Source organism: Molossus molossus, unplaced genomic scaffold (assembly GCF_014108415.1).
Source record: "Molossus molossus isolate mMolMol1 unplaced genomic scaffold, mMolMol1.p scaffold_m16_p_20, whole genome shotgun sequence".
Taxonomy (NCBI): Eukaryota; Metazoa; Chordata; class Mammalia; order Chiroptera; family Molossidae; genus Molossus; species Molossus molossus.
The window spans coordinates 14,796,422-14,821,333 of NW_023425356.1; the positions used below are offsets into that span (position 1 = coordinate 14,796,422).

General features: G+C 49.8%; 1 protein-coding gene across 1 annotated transcript in view; it reads right to left on the reverse strand.

Moving 5' to 3' along the window:
• Positions 1-3,951: 3,951 nt before the first annotated feature.
• Positions 3,952-24,912, reverse strand: part of CASQ2 (calsequestrin 2) — a 61,329-nt gene continuing 40,368 nt past the window's right edge. Inside the window, exons 7-11 of the mRNA XM_036272662.1 lie at positions 24,246-24,291; positions 17,321-17,375; positions 8,384-8,484; positions 6,460-6,534; positions 3,952-4,332 (exon numbers count right to left, since the gene is read on the reverse strand). Of these exons, the coding sequence (XP_036128555.1) occupies positions 4,135-4,332; positions 6,460-6,534; positions 8,384-8,484; positions 17,321-17,375; positions 24,246-24,291 (475 nt within the window). The 3' untranslated portion in view covers positions 3,952-4,134. The remainder of the gene's footprint in view (positions 4,333-6,459; positions 6,535-8,383; positions 8,485-17,320; positions 17,376-24,245; positions 24,292-24,912) is intronic.

The following is a 24,912-nucleotide window of genomic DNA, read 5'->3' on the forward strand; positions in this document are numbered from 1 at the left end:
CCGAAATGGAGACAGGTGCCTGGTTAGTGGGCGACAGCCACTGTTCCGTGTTTCTCAGGGTGAAGTTAGTGTGTGGGAGTCCAGCCTTTTCTCCTCTCTTTTCATCCTTGACCCCTGAGGCAACGACCTGGGTCCTCTCCACACATCTGATCCCCTTCGGGCCTGCACTTTGAGGCAGGAAACTGGGAAACCCATTTTCCTAAGCTCCAGTCTACCAATTACTGCCCTTCTGCAGTAACGGTGGTACTTGGCACTGCCGACTTTTTGATTGAATTTCTCAGTTAGTTCAGATCTCAGTCAGGAAAAGAAGGCTACTTTTTTTTTTTAATCCTCACCCAAAGATATTTTCCCATCTATCTTCAGATAGAGTGGGAGGGGGGGATAGAGAGAGAGAAAGAGAGAGAGAAACATCGATATGAGAGAGACACATCGATTGGTTGCCTCCTGCACGTCCCCGACCAGGACCGAGGACCCAACTGCAGCCAAAGTACGTGACCTTGACTTTGGTGATCAAACCCACGACTCTTTGGTCTGCAGACCGACACTCCAGCTGCTGAGCCAACCCGATCAGGGCAAGAGGACTACTTTTGAAAGATACCCCTTTAGAGTCTCAGTGATGTGTTGATCTCGGTGCCTACAGGACATCAGGATGACGCTGTCCCAGGGAGACCACTGGAGTGAGGGGCTCAGGAGAGGCCTGGCTAGAGACAGAGGCGCTGGAAGCCACAGACTGGATGAGATGACCCAGGGTACGGGAAGAGTGATGGTTCCCAATCCTGGTTTAGGTCAGTCCCCAGAGACTCTTTATAAAATGGACAGGCCCCAGCCTGAGATGGTGTTCAGGCTGGTGACAGGCGTCTGTGTTTTCTAAGATAAGCTTATGATTCTGATTCTGATTACTGAGCAGGGTTGAGAAAACCTAGCAGGAGCAAGTTCAAGGACAGAGCCACAGAGCCCACCAGCACCTGAGGGAGGTGTGTGTCTGGGTGTGTGGGGACTGTTGATCATAATGACCCTTGACTGGTGACATTATTAACAGTATGGGATTCCCAGGCTATACAAACCAGGACCTGGACAGTCCCTTATCTTGTTATAGAAAAGTCAAGTTCGTTTCACATTATGAGAGATATTGTCAAGAAACATATAGAAAATGATTGTGCACTCTTGCTAACACAATGAATTATTTTGTCCTAATAGGATGACCTTGCAGCTCTAATTATCTGACATTGCCAAGAAAGGGTTCGTAATGTTTTAGAGGGTAAAGGTAAAAGGTTGCAAAAGGCGGAAACTGTGGAAATTGTGTTGCTTGCATGACCTTTGTGAGCCTCTTGTTGAGTCCGGATAAGGATTATCTGGATTATCCGCAAGGCAATGGATAACCCAGCAGATGCCGGACAAGATACCAGACGAGTCCAACTGCAAAGTGGACAATGGGCCAGAGAGAGTACATCAGCAGGAACTGCTAAAAGTAGGGTATATAACCGACACCCCAACCCTCATTTAAGGCTGACCCCTTCTCGGCTCAGCCCACCTGCACCCAGGCGCGTGCAATAAAGCCATTTGCTCTACATTGGCCTTGTGTTGTGGATGTGATCTCCCACCGGCTCAGAACTTTTAGCCGATACTGTTTAAATCAATTATGGCCTCCAAAAAGAAATGAGAGGGGGCCTCTTGGCCTAACCAGTAGAGAGGATTATGGGAAATGCACTTGAGTCCGTCTTTGGACACTATCTGAGAAAAAGAAATGGAATTCTTGGATTTCTTAATTTAAAGAGTTTAATGTAGTTTAAATCCTTGATTGAAGTATAAAATTGGATTACATTTACACTCTTTTAAAGTGTTTGTGTGACCTGAGGAGAATGACATGAGCCCTCAGTCTCACTCAGTCTCCTCATCTGTAAAATGGGCACAGTAACCAGACCGTCTAAGAACCTCGTAAAGATTAAGTGAGATCATTCACGTAGAGCAATAGCATAGTGCTCCAGAAAAAAACCAAACATTCAATAAATATCAGCTTAAAAAGTTTTAGACCAGTAACTAAACTGCTACTTACAGACAATACCCGTGTGACCCTCAGGGCTTCTGACGCCGGAGCCCCACCACACGATCTAAACTTCCTGCGCATGCCTCATGTCCTCCGAGATCAAGATTTCCCTGGCCTGGGAAACAGACCACTTTCATGATGAACCACATTCCTGGGCTGTTTGAAAGATTAGCTTCAAAGATGGCTTTGAAAACTTACCTCCCCAAGAGGTTACTCAAGGTTTGCTTGGGCCTGGCTGGATGGCAATGCAGCCCAGCTTGGGACGTGCCTGCCTTGTCCTGTGAGGGGAGAGAACAAGTCAGGAGGCCTTGCCCGCATTGTTAGCCCGCAGCACTAGGGAGTCCTAGGTGTTCTGGTCAATCAGTTCTTCCCCCAGCAATTCAGTAAAGGACTATCTACTTGGTCCTGGGGATACAAAGATAAATAAAGTCCTTGCCTATGATGCAGTGGAAGGGAAGATATGGAAATATGTGTGGCAATTTAGATCAGTGCCGTGAATCAGGGGATACCCGAAATGCCATGGGAGCAGAAGCGAAGGGGCCCCTTCAGGTCACCCAGGCAATTGGATAAATGGTGATATCACTCATCCAAACTGGGGCTCCACCAAGAGGGGAGGGAACTAGGGGAGAAGGTACTGGGTTTGGGTTTTGTTACATTGTTTGAAGTGCTTATGCAACACCCAAACCAAGATGTCCAGAGCAGTTGAATAAATGAGTCTAAGTCAAGGTTAGAGGCCCAGACATGGAGGCCTTTAGCACACAGGCTGATGGGCATGGACAGTACTAGCCTAGAAGAATGTTCGAGTTGAGACACTGTGAAACACTAACACGTAAAGGGCGGGCAGAGGAGGGGAGGCCAGAAAGGAAACCAAGAACCACACAGAGAGAACAGGAGCAGGAACAAAAAATCACGAGAGGATTTTCAAGATAGTCTTAATATTTTCAAAATATGACTTTAATGACAGCTAGCCAGCATTCCATAAAAGGACTGCCCTATTTTTGAAGGATTTGCAGTGTCTTACACATGTTAAAAGACTGAGAAAATAAATTAGAACATTATAATTCACACTTAATGCTAAAACTACCGAGCACAATGTAATTTTTAGAGAGTTCAGAAGGCACTTGGGGGCGTTTATTTTAGTGCCTCAGGATATCACTATGAACTTTGTGTATTGTTGTCCTCGTCAGCTCTGGGCGTGCTGATAAATGGAGAGTTAACTGACCTCTGGATAAATCAACCTTGACTCTAAATGGGAAGGCTCACCAGACAGAAAAGGGGTGTCCCGATCCGAGCTCAGGGTAAGAAGCCAGCTGACTCAAATGGGGACATGAACCCATCAGAAAAAATAAAAACCTTTCATTCTTTCCGCTCTCTCCACTGCCAGGTGTATATGTGAGACGTGTCACCTAAGGGAAGCTCACAGAGCAAACCCTCCCATCCCAGGACCCTAGCATACTAGAAACAACGGTGCCATCTAGACAGGTGTGCCTCAAGGCCACTCAACAGCCACCCAGTGGCTTGGATGCATTCATAATGGTCTGGTCTACACTTAAAATAATAAGGTTAATAGAGTCAGGAGGAGCTGATTTATAAGCTTGTCTCCAAGGCTGAGCCTTCCATAAGAGGGATCCTAACTGATGTCCTAGGCGTGGGGCTACATGGATTAACTGTGTCTTCCCTGGGCTCTGATGATAAGGTCACTCCCTGCTTGTGAGTTAGCAAGCTGTCGGTTCTGTTCCTGTCTTAGTCAAGGGCAACGAGTAGCCGTGTGTAGAGGTGCTGGGGAGCGTCCCCCCAGGCTGCCAGGTTCCAGCACGGCCGTGACCGCGAGGTCGGACAAAGAACAGGAGCGTTGCCGCGACATCAAGGCCATTGGCATGGACGATTCCCCGCTTGTCCTTGCCGGGCAGGACGGCTGGGTGTAGAAAGGCGTTGACGGAACTGCGCAGCTCCTGACAGAGCGAGTGGGAAAGATGCTGGCGAAGGAAGAGAGGAGCTGGCTGGGCGTGGGCCAGGGCTGCTGCTGCCACCTTGTGCTGTCTCTTTGGAAGCTGTGATCTTGTTTTCATCAACAGCAGGTGCAGTCGGAGCTAGTCATCATCATCGTCACTGTCATCATTATCCTCGTCATCAGAATTATCATTGTCGTCATCGTCGTCGTCGTCATCTTCATTGTCATCATCCTCGGTGTTTATCTTTCCAGAAAGCACATCCTCAATCCAGTCTTCCAGCTCCTCGGCTGTCGGCAGGTCGTCGTCGTCTGGAATCTCCATCCAGACGCTGTCGGCCTGCAGAGGGACAGAGTGAGGGAGTGAGCGAAGGCATGAGGGTGAGCCAGTCCCCGGGGATCCAAACGGCGGTGCTGGGTGCCCAGGTCACTTACACTTATCAGAATGTGTGCACATTGTTCAATGGGAATGCCAGCTTACAGAATGGTACATGCAGTATGCTGTCTGAGCAATATCAAAGGACATGGGTTTATGTGTACACGTGTGTGTGTGTACACCTCTGTGCAAAGGATTTCAGGGGAAGGGAGTAGGTAGGGAGGCAGGGTTGTGGAGAGTGAGGAGAGGACTTGGCCAGGCCCAGCGCTGAGACTGGCAGCTACTCCAATCCCTTCCTCCTGAGAGATGCCACTTCCCCCACCACCAACCCCTTATTTGTACTTTGCCACCCAACCTGTAAAGTCCCTCCAGGTTACCAGCCCTGCCCTGACAGAGGCAACTCCCCACCCTAACCTGCCACCCTCCTTACATAGGTTGATACTGTGTGGAAGGAGTCAGGAATGGTGCAGCTCCCAGGGACATTGAAACTAAGTATCTTTATGCGTCGTAATTATATTTGAATTGTTTGTTCCCTCTGACTATATACAGGATTCCTACATAACTCTCTATAAATTCCATTTTAACAATTGCACTTACTTTATTAATGAAAGTCAGTGCTATTCATAAGTTGATACTACTAGTAACATTTGGTTCTTTGTCTTCTTTTATTGTTTTACTATTATTTAGTATTGATTTCAGGTGTACAGCATAGTGGTCAGATGACCATGCACTTGACAAAGTGATCCCCCCGATACTGCCAGTACCCACCCAGTGCCACACCGTTATCCCAGCATTATTGACCCTATTCCCTGTGCTGTGCTTCACATCCTGGGACTATTCTGTAGCTGCCAGCTTGTATGTCTTCATTTTTATATGTATTATATATGCTTCGCATGTATTAAATGTCTAGTAGGAGAGCCAAGGTTTGCCACAGGATGAGGCTAGGGATGGGGTCAGGGCAATGCAAAATGCTTTTGCTTTTCACCTTATATCCTACTGTTCTCTTTTTAAATGTTTTAACCTGAGTACATTTTATTTATTTATTTATTTATTTTTTATCCTCACCCGAGGACATTTTTCCATTTTTTTGCTCAGGTAGAGTGGGAGGGAGAGAGAGGAACAGAGAGAGAGAGAAAAACATCGATGTGAAAGGGACACATTTAGTGGCTGCCACCCGCACAACCGACCAGGGCCGGGGACAAACTGCAACCGAGGTACATGCCCCTAGCGGGAACCGAACCCGGGTCTCTCAGGACCGCAGGCCGACGCTCTAACCGCTGAGCCAAACCGGCCAGGGCAACCTGAGTACATTTTAAAATGTATTGTTATTATTTATATTATTAATATAAAAAGTCGTTTACAAAATACATAAATGCAGCATTCCCCAGCGGCCGGAGCACCTGCCAGCAGGGAGAAAGGGCGTGGCTCACTGGCCCATGCGCAGTTCCCACCACGGCGAGTTAGGGCTCCGGTGGGCCCTCTGTGGCCGCCCTTGCTGTCCACTGTCTGCCTGGTGTGTCTGTCCCCCTGCTGTGTGGTTACGGTGGAGCTGCATCCGATGTCTGGACTGAGCCCTAAAATTCCTCCTGCTGGGCCAGTCCACCTCCCTGGCCGTTCCCGCCCTCGGTTCAGTGGTGCCTGGATGGTGAGGAGAAGCCCGTCTTCCACACGGCTTCCTCCTGGCTTTCTGTGGCCTCCGACTCCCGCCCGCGGTCCCGGCTGCCAGGTGATGGGCTATCACCCATGGGCAATGGCAGATCCAAGCATGGGTTCCCAGTGCAAAGAGACCTTGTTTCAGGGCATTGGAAGAAAATACAGGCGAGTTTGGGTGGAAATTTCCAAATAGACAGTGAACCAGGCCAGGCTGGCCCCATAAGCAAATGCACCCGTGGAAGAGAACCATGGAACCATGGGCCGGGACTGGCTCAGAGACGGGGCGTGGGCCACACTGGCAGGCTTCCTGAGCTTGGCCAGCGCCCAGGGCCCTGCTCGTTTTGAGGGACTGGACTCCACACAGGACCTCAGAGTGAAGCTGCGGCAGAGCACAGGGCCGGCCGCGGGGCCTAAGCGAGCTTTCGCGGGGATACTCACGTCCGTCACATTCACCACCCCGATCTGTGGCTTGAATAGGTCAATCTTGAACGTCTGCTCCCAATAGGCAACAAGCTGCGGCAACAAAACTAAAATTAGACGGTGGGCAGAGGGCATTCCCTGCTAAAATCACTCTTTGTGGTGAGCCCACCTGCCAGCCCATCAGAGTAACTAGGTCACCATTGGTTAAAGGTTTTCCTAACAGCCGTGGGCACTTAGGAAATTGAAGACTTGCCCCAGCCCTCAAGCCCTTTAAATAAGCATGGAAAGAGAAGGATGTCATAACGCAAACTATGAAAACATGTAATATAGAAGCTTCTACAGCTGTGAGACAGAATATTACAGAGGTGGTCCAAACTCGATCCCCAAATTACTTGGGGCTCTTTTAAAGTTTCTGTGTGGTGGAGGAGACATTTCCTCCGCCTCTCTTTCAATGTCCGTTTGAAAAGCCCTTACGCTGCGCCACTCTGCCTCCGAGATCGCTGGGAAGGCTGTGATGTGCCCTAAGTGGGCATATCAGTAAGAAGAGGCTCTTCACTCAGCCAGGCTTGCGTCCACGTGGACTAGTCTCCGACTGGGGCAGGCCTAAAGGAGTAAGTGGCCATGGGGCTAAAGAATGGAGGTGTCCAGTGGTAGAAAGTCTCCCAAGTGAATATATGTCCTGATGGGGATTGGGGATAGTCAGAAACCTGGAAATCAGAATAGAACAAAGATTTCTCCTTTGGAAAAAGCAAGGCAAGCAAAATAGTTCAGATAAACTAGATACACCATCAGGCAGTGACCAAAGTTATAGCATATCATGCTTTATAAGGTCGTGCCTTTGTTATATTACCGGAAATGACGACATTGACTTCGGGCGTCATGGAAGTCTCTGCCTTTGATTCACTCAGCCTGTGTGGGGGGTTGGGTTTCAGGGCCCTTGCGAGCACTAAAACTCCTGGGTTTTGTCTGTTTAACCATAGTATGACCGGTCACGACCTACACGCCAAAAGATAATTCCTGGGAAAGCTAGATATACAATTTATAACCTAATAATAATTCAACTCGTGCTGATGACCAGCAATTAGCTCAGCCCAAAGCCTGTTGACCGACAGACAAAGCTTTGGCATCACGCAGACCTGGGTTGAAATATCACATCTGCCACCTACTGTTCCAACCTCTCCAGCTGTCACCCCTCTCATCTGTGACACGGGGATCACAGTGCCGGCTCCAGGGGTTGCTGAGAGGGTTAGAAGGGATGATGCCTGTGGAGTTCACCGCAGCTCCAGGCATGCAGCGCAGAATAGCGGCCACATTCGTTATCACTGCCACCGGGCTTCTGTGGTGTACAAATTCTGCTTCTTTTCTTTAAACCAAGCATATCAAGACTTTCTGATCATTGGTCGCTGACACTAGGAAGAGTTTGGACTTTAAGGCTCTTACACATTTCGGGCCAGGGCTGGACATTATGCGAGGACCCGGGAGAGCTGGTGAAGACAGGCAGGGTCCCTGCCCTCCAAGAGGTTGCTTCTTCTTCCATGAAGTCCTGAACTCTATGCAAAAAGTTCATGGGTGGTTTTCGTCACTTACTACGTCAGGTTGCCTCAGACCGCCAGTCCCCACCCAGAGAATGAAAGAGGCTGTGGCCGGGGTGGTGACAAGATGACGGGCGGCGATGGAGGAGCTGTGCTGGCAGGAGTCTCACCCAGAGGGACTTCCGGTCCCCAGGGAGTGAGAGCCGTGAGTCCGACCACAGCAGGGTCAGCGCCAGGCCCCGAGGTCAGTGTTGCTCCGGTGGCCAAGATTTCCCCGCTGGATGCGGGCGGCCACAGCTCCTGCCAGTTCCCCTCCTGTTTCCCACTGTCCTTCATGTGACAGGGCCTCACACATACAGGAACGGGGCTGTGGAGGGACCCAGGGTGGGGCCCCGGTCTGAGCCACTCACCAGAGGAAAGTCGTCCGGGTCGATCCAGACGATGCTCAGGTCCGGGTTGTCGGTGTTGTCCCGGGCCACCTGTTTCAGGGTCTCCAGGAACTCGTAGCCATCTGAAGCAGGAGTCGAGAAGGCTGAGTGACCCCCATGCACATGGCTTGCAACATGGAGAGCAGACTGCGATTTCTCCACGAGGCTTGCTTGAGCCATTTGGTGCGTACCCTCAATTACAGGATTATTCTATAAAATGAGTCAGATGAGAACTCCAGCCACAAGCAGCTTACTCAAAGGAAACAATAAAATTTTTGAGTAAAGAAATGAAAAGAGCACAGGGAAGTGGCTGGTTTGTAACTCGAAGCCAAGCTCCGATGGCTCATCTGCATGAGAAGCGTGGCCTCCGGAAAGTTCGGTCTCCAACAGAGGGACCCCTGGTCCTCAGGGCTCTGCGCCCTCCCTCGAAACAAGCAGCTCGCTGTCCCTCAGCGTCCCCATCATGTGCTCTTGGGACCAGGAGCACGTAGCCTGGACCCTCCGTTCTCTACAGCCTGGAATTCCTAAGACCTTCCAGTGAAGTGAGCTTCTGACTGACAGTTGGTTTCATAGTTTTGGGAAGTAAAGGGGTGTCCCTCACTCCCTCACGCTTCCCTGTGTGCTCTGCCCGCCCCCCCCAGTCAGCAGCTTGCATCCCCCCCAGTCAGCAGCTTGCATTGCCCCCAGGGAGGGATGATTCATAAGAAAAGCAGAGATGAGCCTTTTGAGTTTCAAGAACACAGTTTTGTTTCTTTTTGTTTTACTTTAAAAGCTTAAATCATCTAGGACTGGGAACAACATAAAATTTATGCCATAAACAAATATTTTGGAAGAATGTTTAGTAAGAGAAAGCCTCGGCAACCCAGTCCCACTCCCAGCTAGAAACAGAGTTTAGATTCTGGAAAGTCCCTACGAATAAGCCTGTTATGTGTGTATGTGCGTACATGTCTGTGTGCACGAACACAGGCCCATGTGTACCTAGGTGTCCACATCCAGAAATGCCACTATTACAGGGAATTCTAGAATAAAGGGCATCCATGCTTTGTTCTGGAATACAACTGAGGAAAATGGGAACACCCAGAATCTCTTGGGGATCCCCGTGTGCAGGAGCACCAGGCAGGGGAGTCAGGAGGCCCACCCTCTGGTTCTGAGGATCATGAACAAAGCCGAGCGGAGCCGGTTCCAGCAGCCGGATGGAGGGAACCACTGGTGACCTTGGAACAAAGCTAGAGGCCAAAGTGACTTCTCTGCGGATGCCACTGTGAAGAGGTGATGATGACAATGACACTTCCCCCGCCTATGCCTGGGAACCAGCAGGACACTGGACCCCTAGGGATGGTGAGCAGGGTGGGGGACCATTAATTGTCAGCCAGTGGTGAAATTTGGGTTCAGTTCTAGGCTATAAAGTTATGTTTCTTGCACAGCTGGATTTGTGGCCTGAAACGTATACCTTCTATAAAAGCCATTCACCAGCTGCTCAGGAATTCAGTATGGCAACCGCCCCTTCCGTATCAGGGTTTTCTTCTTTTGTGGAGGGCCCCAGCCAATCTGAGCCCCGCTCTGCGGTCTGTTTAACAAGCCTCTCCTCTCTCCAGGCACTCCAGCCTTTGTTTGGCTATTTGGGGCCTCTTGGTAAAGGTTTTTCTCAACACTTCCTCATTTTCTAATGCATTCCAGGGGAAATGCATACTGTTCTTAGCAGCTCTGCTGAGTGGGGGAGTCACTCTCAGTGTTGTTAATTCCTAAGCTTCAGACTGGGCCCCCTCAGGCCTTGTTGCCTGGAAAGCAGAGCTCCAGTTGGTAGAGAAGAGGCCTGCAGCCCCTCCTCCATGACAGAGGCGGAGACCATAGGGCCGTGTGCTAGAGTTCATTATCTACCATTCTGCGGGTGGGGTGGAGGCGGGGTGAGGTTCTTCCTCTTGCTCTCCAGAGGGCCCTGGCTGCTGCCCTCTGCACACTATGGATCCTACCCTTCTGGGCGCGTTGTGTGTCACAGGTCAGGGATTATGGTGCCAGCTGGGTTGTTTGTGGATTTATGGATCAGCATCCACAGACCACAAGGGGGAATTCCTCCCAAACACCTGCAGTGACTACTTCCAGCAGCTGAGAAGAAAGGGTTGATGATAAAGGAGGTGACATTGCCAGGGGTCTGGACAAATAGGAAATTCACAAAGAGGATGAAATTCAACAACACAGACCCAAATTCAAGTGGAAAGTGCACCCGAGGCGCGAGAGGCTAACTCACAGAAAGGGCAGGGAGAGGCTGTGTAGGCGCAAGTGTTGCGGAGGGTTAGATCGCGGTCAGAACGGACGCTGAACACACACGCGATGGCGCTGTAGTTTTCTGATGGAGAAAACCCATAATGGGGGGATTAATTTTAAAAATCCCTCACGAAAGAGCCTTTCCTAGTCTACATTCTCCAGCAGGTCTAGAGATTTCAAAAAATATTGAAGGAATACATCTTGATTTCTGCAAGAAAAATCAAGTGGATTGGAGTTTTTACCTGAAACAAGAGATGTTAGATTTGGGGCTGACTATTTTTAAGAATACAAAAGGTTTGGGGTCTACAGAGATGCAAAGAAAGCTAAAAAATAGAAACACGCACAGAGTAAATTAATAAATAAAGCCGGAGGGGTTCCATCCAGAACCGAGGGCAGCCTTCCGACTCTCGGGATGTGAGTTCTGCGACGGCCTAGTCCCTCTGCATCCCCGGGAATGTTCAAGGACAGGCGGGAGGGAGACCAGCGCAAGGCCGAAACGACCGCGGTCGGAAGACTGGTCTGCATGTAGAATGTGACTTAGAGGAGGTTGTTCCACACCTTCGTTCCTTGTCTGTATAATGGGGGTGATGATAATAATGGTACCTATTTCACAGGGCTGTTGTGGGTTAAGTGAGTTAGCATTTCTAAGGCACCGAGACAGTGTCTGGCACACAATAAGCCTGAGCCATTATTTTTAAAGGATCTTAATTCTTCCACCTGGATACAGGGAGCCTGGCCATTCACCTGCTCGATCCATGAGTATACATTCAGTGCACACAGTCTTGGCCCACACAGCAGAGAAGACACGCTCACGGGAAGTTGCACCACGAGGCAGAACGACATGGTGCTGCTCCTGAAGGCTTCTGGGGTGGCTGCGCCTCGTGGGGGCTAGAGCACAGGTTAAGCCTTTGTCTTCAAGTCATTAAGCCGCCCAATCTGTTACTTTATGAGTATTGAGGACCTACTGGGTACTGAATACTTTTGCATTTAGTCTTCGCATGTAGGTTGGGCGGAGGTTAGGAGGATTCCATCTCCATCTTGAAGAGGAGGGGATTGAGACAACAGGGAGAGCACTGCCCAGTGCCGTGTGCCAGCAAGTGGCAGAGCCAGGATGCTCACGCAGGTCTTTGATCTGCACGGCCAGAGCCCTTTCCACAGTCTGTTGTCCCGCTGGGGCCTGGGCACTCCTGCAAGGCAGCTGCCAGCTTCCTTCCTCAGGCTGGTGCCTGAGATGCCCGCGGAGTGTGAACGCATCCGTGAGGGATCCGGGGCTGGGGTGGAGGAGACGTCCAGGGGTGCACATGGGGCGTGCGGGGACTCTGCTTCCGCCGGAGCAGCCAGACTGTCCCTTCCCCTCCTGCTCTGTGGCCGAGCCCCATCCTCCCACAGCCTCAGCTTGTCTGGCTGGTTCACTCGCCGTGTCCCTGATGCGCCTGGAGTCCCGAGATGGAGCTAAATTAAGAAGAGGGGCCTGCTCTGTGAGAACCGAGACTGCTTCCCTGCCACATGGCGTGGACCCTGCGCTCCCATGACCCGGGGCTGAGGGTTCCGGTTGAGCCAGGTTTCCCACGGCGAGTGCAAGACCTCAGGGAATCACAGCTCCGTGGGAAGGGAACCGGTGATTATGCGCTCCTCCTTCCCAGGTGGCGAGCGGCTGTGGGAAGGAGACTGTGCCAGGCCCTCGGACCAGCTCCAGGCCAGTCGCAGCCATGTCAGCAGCCAGGGCTCCATTCGGCAGAGACGCGTGTCTGAGACAAAGTAATGGCCCAGGAGTAGCATGCCCACAGTGCGCTGTCCACCCTGCCCTTGTCCTTGTGACCCCATCCTTGGGCAGCTAGCTGTGCTCACCATAAAGGACCCTCCCCAATGCCACGCCACGTGGTTATGGGACTCGGGGTCTTGTTCATGAAGAGAGGCCTGGACTTGGGGAGCCAGGCTGCTAGGGCGCATGTGGCAGGTGACGCAGATACGCAGGTGGGGTGGGCACCACACGGCTGGGAGAGTGTGTCTGCTGTTTGATGACCCTGCACAGGGGTCTTAACCTGTCTGGGACTTCCGTTTCCTCATCTGCAACGAAGAAACAGCTGCCTCCTTACCTCAGGCTCCTTGATGATAATGCTGCTATTGTTCTCACGTGAGCACTTGCAGACCAGACTGGAGAGATTTTTCTGTCTTCTTTCTTCCTTCCCTGACCCATCAACCTTTTATTCATTTTTTTTCACTACTTTCATCTTTCATTGATGGGAAGAACTCATTTAGTCTTCGGAAAGGTATATTTTGAGCGCACACAACATATCTGGCCTAGGGCCAGGTGCTGGGACACGAAGGTGTCCAGGCAGGTGACTGTCCTCAGGCTGGAGCCCACCCAGTGAGCGTGGAACCCTCAGAAAGCAGCATCGCGTCACCTGAACCCGGCCCTTTGGGGAGCCTTAGAAGGACAGACAAGGACGGAGCTCCCCTGACACGGCAGAATCACGTCACCTGTTAGAACGTGGTGTGGGCCCCACGGTCCTGAGATGGCACTTGAGACATCTGAACACCCTCAACTCCCTACCACAGTCCTCCTTCTCTGATGTCTTCTGCTGGTCCTTGGGACCCAGAATCAGTGGACAAGCGAAATGATGAGGTTTGCGATGGAGAGCAGCAGAAGGTGATGGTTACAGACCCCAGGCTTGGGGCTGGACTACCCGGGTTGGAATCCCAGTTCTACCCTTTATTAGCCATGTGACCTGAGGACGCTATCTAACTCCTGCCGGTGTATGGAGGAAGATGATAACGACAGTACCCACCACATAGGGTCGTTGTGAAGACTAAATGTGCAGATATTTGCTAAGTGCTTGGAACACCGTTTAGCACTTAACAAAAACCAAATGTTAACTTTGATAAACCACATTTAAACTTCTATATGAGACAACTGGCCTCCAAACCATTTGACCAGAACCCAAGGCGGCTGGCGTTCCGTTGGAACGGGGCACGGAGACCGCCGTCTGGCCCGTCACTGGTTGTCCCACACGAGCAGACAGCAGCCTGTCCTGCCTCCCAGCTTGTTAGTGCTGATATTCCCGGCGCCCTCGGAGGATATCCATCCAGCATGCGCTCATGTAGAAATGCCCCTGTGCGAACCTTTCAAGTGTTATGAAGATGTCAGCCTGATGCAGACTCATCCGGGGGTGGGAGAGGAGAGACGTTCATTTTCAAACCTGTCAAACAGCAGTTCGGGGACATTCTGAGCACAGACGCCGAGAGGAGGCTCTGGAGAGGAAGCCGAGCAGCACGCGGGGCCCTGGCAGGAGCAGAGAGCCCGGCACGGCCTCCCCCGCCTGGCCCGGCGGCGGATGAGAGCTCACTGCAGAAGGGCCAGGGCTCCAGGGCCAGCAGAACAGACATGGTCTGTAAGCCTTGGGGGACCCCGGTCACTTGGATGACGCTTGTTGTTGCTGGGGTGTAAGTGTAGATCCCAAGTCTGGGAACACCAGTGGACAGTGAGGAGGAAGTTTGACTTTTCTTCATAATTAGGCTCTCTTCTCATTCCCCTCTCTTTCTCCTGCTCCGTCGCACCCTCTTCCTCTCCCAGTTAGGCTGCAGCAGCATTGCGCATGCTCAGAGCCTGCAGTGGGCTTGGGCAGCCTGCGGCAGGCAGTGTGGTCTGGTGGCCAGTGTCCAGAGGAGCCACCCAGAAACCTAAGCTTGTGCGTCCGCTGTGCCTCTACCTGTGTATCTAGAGTGTGCATTGGACGCTCTGGGTCTTTCTGATGCTGCAGGTAGAGGGGCGGTGAAGGACGGCAGGAGGGAGGGCTGATGGTCACTTGGATGACATCGGGGGAGTAACTCTGAGGGATGGACAAGTCTACAGAGGGCCTTGCCACCAAGGGCGTGGCTGGGAAGCCAGACACCCCTCAGCTTAATTCCAGCTCCACTGTTTCCCAGCCAGTCAACCTCTCCGGCCTCAGCCTCCTCTGCTGTAAAATGGGAATAAAACGAGCGCCTCCCACACGAGGTTGTCATGTCACGTACGCACACAATAAGTGATCGTCATCATCGCCTTCTTCACAGTCATGTGTATGTCACAGAGTGGCTTTCAGGACCAGATGGGATGATCTCCATATAGCGCACCTCCTCGGGCTCTCTGCTCTTTACGGAGAGCTGTGTTGTTAACGTTCCTGAACGTATGACCTTTCTTCGGGGGGATGGGCAGGGCCTTGGCTGGGGTAGGCCACGTGTCCCTCTTTTAGCAAGAGGAAAGGTATAGGAGGACCTGCTGTCCAGATAGGAATAAAATCCCTAGCGCAGCCAGGACCCTCCGCCCCTCGGTCACACTCAGTGACCTGCAGGTTATGACCACACAACCTGAGCCGGGCACTTTCACAGAAAGCCTTTCCCTTTCTCAGCCCTGAGCAGACCAGGCCCTCCCCTGCTGAGAAAAGGTGCGTGGAACTCCCCCACCCCCAGCCCGGTGCACTGCTCCCAGATTCCCGGGAACAAGCCCCAGCTTGGGAAGGCAGGGCTTCAGCCCAGGGCTATTTGTGCAGGGAGGGGGTGGAGCTAGTTTCAGGACTTATTCACTGCGGTGATCTCGGTCAAACAGGTTCCTGCAGCTTCTCCGAGGCCTCTTTGTTCCATTGTTCCCAACAGCCAGATAGGCCTCCCCACGGGGAGGGGGTCTGCGGCAGGGAGGGCCAGGAGCAAGGCCCCCTGGAGTCTGGCCAGCAGGCTGCTGCCCATGGCGATGGCGTCTCTGTTCACACAACACCAGGGATCTGACTCTGTTCCATGGTAGCTCGTCCGCCTCAGGCGCTTGGCCTCCTTTGCTGTTTTCTCCTCGGGGGCAGAGAGGTGGCCTGAATCTGTACAAAGAGGCTGGAACCTCACTGGAATGTTTTGGGGTTTTTTTTGGGGGGGGGGGGGCAAGGACTAGATATCTTTGCAGAGTTTTTCCAAATCTGCAAATCAATGATGGGGAAACTAGGGCATTAATGGACATTCAAAAATTCTAATAAAAATAGTGGGTTGGAGGAGGAAGTTGCTAGATAATTTGGAGCACAGATTTGGTTGTGATGGAAAGGAATATTATTTAGCCCTAAAAGGGAACAAAGTACAGATACATGCCACATAAAGGATGAACCTTGAAAACGTTATGCTAAGTGAAAGATGCCAGGCCCCAAAAGGCCCTCTATTACATAATTCCATGTAAACGTCCAGATAGGCAGCAGAATCACAGACGGAAATCAGATTAGTGGTTGCCAGGGGCAGGGGAGGGGAGAGGGAGGGACTACTAACATGTGTGGAATTTCTTTTTGAAGTGATGACATGTTCTGGAATTAGACAGTGATGATGTTTGTACACCTTTGTTTATGTACTAAAAACCATGGCATGCAACTTTAAAAGGTGAATATTACGGTTTGTAGATTGTATCTCAATTTTTTTAATTATACAGTAAAAAACAGTTGGGGTTTTAGTCTGTAGGAAACTATGGCAGTTGATAATGTATTACCAAAAAAAAGGTGGTCTAACAGTGAAGAGTTGGGGCTCGGTCTTGGTCAGTCATCTGCCTGACGGGTATTTATTGAGCACCTACTGTGTCCAGGTGGAAACCATCTGTTCCTGCTCCGGAAGTCCCTCCCCCTCCCTGGGCCCTCTTGGGCAGCTCCCCTTCTCCTCGAAGCCTCTATCTCCTCGTCTGTCCTGTGAATGTACAAGAGATCTAGGTCCCAGGCAAATACTACAGAGTTTCTCGCTACCCGGAGTGATGGTTCCCGAACCCGACTGCGCCTCTGAACTTGCCTCAGAGCACCATGAAGTGGCAGGTTCCTGAAGGTTCCATTTCAGTCAGCCTGAGGTGCCTGTTGTTCTCTGCTCTGTCAGGCTTTGGAAGCCCTGCTTAGGGCCCTCAGAGCCCAAGACCCGGCTGCTTAGCCATCAGAATCAAGTCCCTTGCCTTCTCTGTTGCATTCTGGATTGTTCCAGGTCTCCCCAAACACACCTCAGAATCTCCATGCACACCTTCCCTTCGGGGACCCTTTGTCTCCCGGGACCCAGCATTGTACCACCTGCAAAATTAATGTCCCTGAATTTCCTCTCCACTCATGTTACCAAGAGTGAAACCAGGAAAAAGTTGTCCAAGTTCCAAAGTAAAGCAAAGTCCCTCATCCATTTATAGGGTCGCTTTACACTTGAGAAATCGGCTGCCTCTTTGTCCCAGTTCTCATTACTTGGGGAAATATTTTCCATGAAGCCTCCTAAGCACAGACCATATTTGACAGACCAAAGGGTACATTTATTGTTATTTAAGGTAAGCTTGTTATTTATATAGACTAGGTACATACACTTTTAATGTGAACAGTTTACACGCACACGCACACGCACACACGCACACGCACACACTCGCCCTGCAAAGACAGGCTGTTTTCTATTCAGCCCCCACTTGGGCAACCAAGCAGCACGAGGCTCTGATCTCCCATGCGTGTGAGCTGTGTGTGCCACTGAAATGGTTCTGTACCCAGCAGGTGACCACCAGGGGGTGCCCGGTGTCTTTCTGCGGCCTTGTAGGCAGGAAGTGAGGCATGAGAAAAGGTGAGGGCTGCCCCAAGTGAGAAGCCAGTCCTTGCTTAAGGTGTCGAAGAGCAGGTGGGAGCTGGGGGCGGTGGGGAGGGTTCCTACCTGGGTCACTCTTCTCTGCAAAGGCCACTATGTGGATCCCATTCAGATCATCTTCCTGTGGGAGAAAGAGTCAAAGGTTATGCTGCCAGGTGGAGAAATGCAAAGGAGTCAGGGACAGACAGGTTGGAATAAAAATGGGAGGTGGAGGAGGTAGCTGAGTGGGAGTGGACACAGAGGCACAGGGAACAAAGCACAGGGGGAGAGGCACAGGGGGACAGAGACACAGAGGCACAGAGGCACAGGGGGACAGAGCACAGGGAACAGAGACACAGGGGGACAGAGGCACAGGGAACAAAGCACAGGGGGACAGAACACAGGGACACAGAGCACAGGGGGACAGAGCACAGGGGGAGAGGCACAGGGGGACAGAGACACAGAGCACAGGGGGACAGAGCACAGGGGGAGAGGCACAGGGGGACAGAGACACAGGGGGACAGAGCACAGGGAACAGAGGCACAGGGGGACAGAGACACAGAGCACAGGGGGACAGAGCACAGGGAACAGAGGCACAGGGACACAGAGGCACAGGGACACAGAGGCACAGGGGACAAAGGCACAGGGACACAGAGGCACAGAGAACAGAGGCACAGGGGGACAAAGGCACAGGGACACAGAGGCACAGGAAACCGAGGCACAGGGACACAGAGGCACAGGGGGACAGAGCAGTGTGCACATCAAGAAAGGAAATACTGCTGAACAACTGGGAGGAAGGCTTGGCGTTAGATAAATGGGTTTGTGAGACAAGAAAACACCAAATACACACAAGACATTAGCACTGAACGGGCCTCACTCCTGTGGTCTGCAGGGTCCAGGAGGCAGCAGAGGAGGCAAAAGGAGGAAGAATGTGAGTCTGGGTCATCAGGAACTCTGAGGGCAGCAAGCACTCTGAACGTCGCTCAGCGCATGTCACCACCAGCACATATAAGCAGTGTAGACCAGATTAAAAAAATTCTGGATGCTGCCGACGGATTCTGAAGTTGTCCCCAAACAGGCAGCAGACAGGAAGCTGAGGCAAATTAGGATGTGGCTCTGTTTTGTTCACACGGGCTCATGCTTCTTTCTCTAAGACACCACTGATTGAAGAACCTGTGTGGTCAGTAGGGGGCGCTCTGCTGCCTGTCACTTCCAGGTTGTTTCCTTGGGCTCCTACGGCTCTGGGACCACAGCTTGCCTCAGTAGTGCAGGCCGTTAACGCATGTCTAAGAGTGGGAGGCCACAGAAGAGTCTGGAAATGTGATGGTGAAGTGGGTATGGTTGTGGAGGTCAGGATGGGGCAAAGAATCTAGAGAGAGTATTTCAAATCTATGGGACAAGCGAGAGGCATTCCATGTTCCTATGTCCTGGACAGAAAGGACCATATGCCTAGTGTCTCATTTTTATCGATTATTCCTGCAGAACAACGGGCACGCTTGGAGCTGCCTCCGTTATAAGAAATGTGATCCTCATGAGACTCGGACGGAAGATGTGAGGGAATGAGGCACGGGGGACAGATGAGTACTGACTGTCACTGACATGGGGGGGGGGATTCCTGGGCACCCTGCGTGTCACATCAGAATCATCCTATGGACAAAAGTACTCCAGGCATCTCAACCCTCCATGATCCCTGTTTTCATTTCAATTGATTTTAATGCTGGTGCAATCCTATCTAAATGCTAATTTTTTTTCCTTTGAGTTTGGAATGGACAAAACCTCCAAAAATTCTGAGCAAGATTAAATGGAAAATATTATTATTAAAAACAAGAGAGTGGGCACTGACTTGGTCAGATTCTCCGGGGAATTGAATTTTACAGATCTATATTGGTGTGTGTGCAGGTTTATTAGACAAATCTGACAGCAGCCAGAAGGGGAGGCTGAGGTTTCACTGTTTTACATTTGCTATTATCACCAGACAGAACACCCTGATCAGTTCTCATTAGCGGCCCTGTGTCCCTGGCTCCTGCCATCAGTGGGAAGGCTGCAATGTTAACTCCGCGAAGCGGGCTTCATTTCTGCCTGCCCTTCCAGAATGCATTTGGAAATTGGTTTTAGAATTAAGAATCCATATTTGTTTGCTAAGAGACTGATCATAATATGGCTGTCACTTCCCAGAAGTCAGATGGTCCCTGGATGGAGAGCTGTAAGCAAAGGAAAGAGCCTCTGTCTTTGTGGGTCCAGAGAGCCAGTATATAAGCTGTAAAGAAGCAGGCGTGTGCTCTGTGCCAGGTATTTTCAGTGAGAAACTCACAGAGCAAGACCCCATGGGCAAGCCTGGAGGGCAGGGTAACAGTGAGTATCCCGTGTGCAAGGTGAGGGATTGCTGAGCTGACCATCTGCAGGACTGACCAGCCCAGGGGCTTCCTCTGAACCCCACAACCTTTGCAGCCCGGATCACCCGTTTGCTCTTCAGATTGCATTGTCTTGAAAAGCATCTTTTTACTTGAATAAATCTTCCCCTCTTAACCAGATGGCAAGCTCTCTGAGAGAGGGATTATACCTTGAAATAACAATGATGATCAAAATGATGATATTCATATCTGCCATTTGCCTTTGTAGCAGTACTTTGTAAGTACATTACTTCTAAATCTTCAGTGAAAGTCTTATTCCTGCTTAATGCTTAAAGAATCGAAGTGACTTACCTAAAGCCACAGAGCCAGTATGTGACATGTCTGGGGTTGAAGCCAGTTGTGTCTGGTCCCAACGGCCCTGCTGTTTCTCTCTCACTGAAGGGTCCAGAATAACCACGTGGCATAAAAATTACTCTGAGCTGAAGGCATCTGAATTCCTAAAATCCCTATTTTCCCAAATGCAGAGCCTCTTAAAAGAAATCGTCATAAATTCTTTCCCAGGGTGCAACTCTAATCTTCTCTTCTGAAACAGACATTGTCACAAACAATCCTGTCTCCCATTTGTTCTCCTAAGGACTTATTTATCTTTCCAAAAAGTCTTTTGTTCCGCCAGAAGGACCCCTCTGTTTCTCCCCATACCCTGTTTAGATGATGTATAAGTCCCTCCTTGAGTAGCATTTTTTGTGAACTCCCATGTATAGATAGGTAATTACATCTGTTTTCCCCCCTCATACTAATCTGTTTTTTGTCAGTTTAATTTACAGGCCTTCAATACCGAACATAAGAGTATAGAGGAACACGTTTCTGCTCCTTGGCATTACCAACAGCACGAATGAGCTCCACAAACCGGCTGCCCTTCCATGGGGTTTGCAGAAGCTGTTCACTCAGGTCAGTGGCTCTTCCTTAGCTGAGAAAGGTTGAGAAGGGGCCTTTATGTAATGTGACCGAACTGCAGGTCTCCCCCAAAACTGGAGTTTTGGGAGTTGCTTTGGTGAATACCTTACTCTGGATTCCCCAGCACTTTGTATGCCTTTCTGTCCCAGCAGGGAGTATCCCAAACTGGTGTCACATATTTCGAGATTGTTTCATTGATTCAACCCAGAATTCCAAAGGACAGGACAGCAATGCTCATTTTTACAGTCTCTGTGCTTAGCATAAGGTAATAGGTTCTCATTAATGCCTATTGAATTTTAAAAAGTATGGTGATAAAAATCTTTCATATTTGTGGAAGAAAATTAGAAAATATTAGAGATACCAAGGAGACATGAACATCAATCACCCACAACAAGATAGGTTACTACTGTTGATTTTGTCGTTTCCATCCAGTCTCTGTTGAATGTTTTTTCTCATGTTGAATGAAGAGATGCAAAGAAGAAAGATAGAGTTAAAAATAGCAGACTCCCTGGTGCAGTGAAGCATCCTAGGGGCTCTTCTGGAGGTTCCCAGCTCCCTCCTGGAACTACTTTGTTATTGCAATAGAGGGAGGATTCTTCTAGAAGAAATTGCTGACTCCCATTGACATAGGCTTTGGCCCAGGACTCCGACTGACCACTTGCCAGGATGGAGAGCCAGTAGAGGGCGGAGTCTCAAAGGGGAGGGACAGGTCAGCCCTGGGTCTGGACCACCCTGCTCCTCCTTGACATTCTTTGAATATTATAAGTAAATAAATAAGTAGCTATCTGATTTACACAGACAGCTATTACTAGGCACTGATTTCTTTAGTAATAATAAATTATGTGTTTTCTATGGGCTGCTGCTTTAAAATCCTACACAACTGAGGAGAGAAAAAAGGTCAATAGTTGCTTTAGCCCTACCTAGTTGTCCTATTTTATTAAAATATTTTTGCAATGTCTACGAAAGTGGGTATTGAAGATAAAGACTTCTAAGTTCATTAACTGGTCACTTTCCCCGACATCTGTGGTTTAAGCTTCTGTGGCCACGTGGCCCATGGAGATGCTGCTGTTAGGAGATGCTGACAGATTGATTTCTGCTTCTGCTCTTAGGATGCGCCATGATGCTGGAGGACTGTCCTGCCCTCCCTCCCTAGGTGAAGTCTTGGATGAGGGGCGGGCGCGGTCTGCTTGAGGCTCCTGGGGAAGTCATGTCAGTGTTCCGCGATGCTGGAAACGAGCAAGCCAGTCGAATGCCCTTTCCTCTGTCGGGTTAAATTGAACACACAGCCCTTCCTAATCAGAAAGCAATTGAATATATAACATAGAAAGTATGAGCCATCACTGTTATTTTATATTATAGCAAAAGGCTGTGCCTTATCTTATTCATTAAGTAAAAGAAAGCAAAGAGTGAGTTGCAATGAAGCCAGACGGCGAACGTGCTTTCTGAGCGTCCAGCTCCGAGGTGGCGCTGCGGGGTTCGGGTGTGTGAGGTCGGGGCGGGGCACAGGCTCCCCGATGTGGAAGGCGGTGGTCTCGGGGTGAGACTGCAGTCTCAGTGAGAAAGGGCCTGAACAAAAGAGGGCAACAGTTTTGTAGTTTCTCCCTCCCAGGAGCCTAGATGATTGAGATTGTCTATCAGAGATGAAGAAGATAAAAAGAAAACCTAAGGACAAAGGCATAGCAGAACACTTTCAATTTAAATGGTGCCTTGTGTCATCAAAGACAAAGGAAGACCAATAACCTACTCCGGACCAAAGGCCGCTGAAGAAACACAACAACCAAATGCAAGTGTGTGACCCAGGGTTGGATCACATGATGGACAACTAGTCAACTTGAACAAGGTCCATAGATAAAGTAATAGAATTGTATTAACTTCCTGATTTTGATAAGTGTACTATAGTTATATAACAGAAAGTCCTGTTTTAGAAAACATCTGAAATATTTAAAGGTAAAAGGGAATTGTGTCTCCTACTTACTCTCAAACAGTTCAGAAAAAAGATCTATCATCTGTCTGTCTATCTGTCCATCCATCTATCTATCTATCATCTATCAAGAAAGCAGATGAAGTAAAAGTGGTAAAATGTTAATACTCAATGAATCTGGGGAAAGAGATCATGGAATTCTTTGTACTATTTTTTTTATAAGTCTGACACTATTGTAAGTATAAAGGATTATTATTATTATTATTATTATTTTATCCTCACCCGAGGACATTTTTCCTTTTTTTTTTTTTTGTTCAGATAGAGTGGGAGGAGAGAGAGAGAGAGAGAGAGAGAGAGAGAGAGAGAGAGAGAGAGAGAAACATCGATGTGAAAGGGACACGTCGAGTTGCTGCCACCTGCACGACCCAACCAGGGCCGGGGACAAACTGCAACTGAGATATGTGCCCTTAGCGGGAACCAAACCCAGGTCTCTCTGGACCATAGGCTGACGCTCTAACCGCTGAGCCAAACCGGCCAGGGCTAAAGGAGTATTATTTTTAAAGCACTGTCACAGCATTTAAAACTAATAACAAAAACATGTTAATGGTTAAATTCCTGAAAGTGTGAATGTTAGGAACACGTTTCTGTGTTGTGTTGCTGTTGGGCAGTCTGCCCCTACGCACAGAATTGTTCACCCTCATGACACGTTCTCTGTGCAAACATGCAAATGAGTTACATGCCAGTAAAACAGAGAGTCACGGTTTTCTTCACCTGTCACTTTAAACTCTGAATTAAAGATTAGACAAATAAATAAATAAACACACGCTTCCATGTCAATCCCTTGCCCCTCCCACCCCCACGGCCAAAATGGTGACTTGTGGGGACATGGCCCATTCAAGGGGATACTGGAGAGAACATGAGATTTGATTCCAGATTATCAAATTTACGTCCCAAGATCTAGTGCTGATCAGTTATGTGTTCTTGAGTAATTACCAACCCATATGATCAATTTCCTCATATAAAATGGGGCTAAAATAATACTTGCTCTTCATCACTTTCTAGAATTGCTGAAAGAGCCAAGTGACAGGATGCACAAAATGCTTTGGAAAATCCTCCACAGACTTTGCTTGTTATTGTTTACAAATTCTGTACAAATTTGAGGTGGGTGGGAGGTTGCATCTCCATGACCGTCTTACTCACACTGCTTGACCCGCATGACATATAGTCTGGGACTTAGACCTAGAGGATAATCTGACTCAGCGCTTCCCAGTGCCTTGAGTTGATATTTCTAAAAACAGCTACCATTCATTTATCAAGCGCCCACCGAGTTCTGGGCTCTTCACACCATTCATCCTTACCAGAGGCTCTACGTTTCAGATGCAGAAACTAAAGCTCAGAAAGGTCACATGACTTGACGTAGGATGCAAAGCTACCAGGTATCGGATTCTAGACTTGAACTCAAGCCTCTGACTCCAGAGCCTGAGTGCCTTCCACTGTGTTACCCTGGGCCTCTGGTGGCCAGCAAACAGAAGCCAGTAGTTGCCATGGGAAATGAACTCAGGGACAGAGTAATTTAGCCAGTGGGTGGTACCAGAGAGGCATAAACTGGAACCAAGAAAATTGGGTTGTGATTGAGTGCGCTGTTGTCCACATTTCAAATACTCTACCACCCAGATACCTGCTCCAGCCAAGAAAAACCTGGTTTGAGTTTTGGAACTCCAAGGGGTATTCCTTTTTGGGAATATGCCAGTCTCTACAAGGCAGAAAGAGTTTGCCACTTTCTTACCCATGTTTCAAACATATCTTCTGGGCGCAGGCGGCGTAGGGTGGGTCTGAAAAAAAGAAAGATGAGCTTCCTTGAGTAGGGCTTCCCATGGCAGACACCGAGACCCCACACTACCCCACGCCCTCGGTGTCACACGGAGAGCTGGGCCTGAAGCTCTCGGCCTTTCCACAGACCCACTGGACCCGAGGATATAAAGTCTCTTATCAACAATGGGTCAGAGGGTGCAGGGTCAGCTCATTCCCGGGGCAAGAGGTCATCCCCGTCCTCCCAGACAGATGCCACTCCTGAGAGCCCAGAGAAGACCCAGAATGAGGACACCTGGGACAGAAAGGAGGAAGTCCTGATTTTGTTCCATCATTAGGGTCACTCATCAAAAGCCCTTCAGGGATGTTTGGAAGAGCAGGTAGGATCTATATTTTGCTCATGGTTTCATTTCTTTCTGAATGTTGGCAAACAGGCTAGACATGCTGATATTTGCTTCTCCAAGTACTGCCTCCCTGTAGGGACCAGGGCTGACTGATGGAGTCATGCTCCAGGTCCCATGAGCGTGTGTGAGGGGGTGGGGCGAGACGGTGAACCCACCCCCATTTCCATGTTCCGTGTTGTCCTTTCCTCAGGAGCAGGGCTCAGGGAACAACAGCTAGTGGGCCAAATCCAGCCAGTGCCT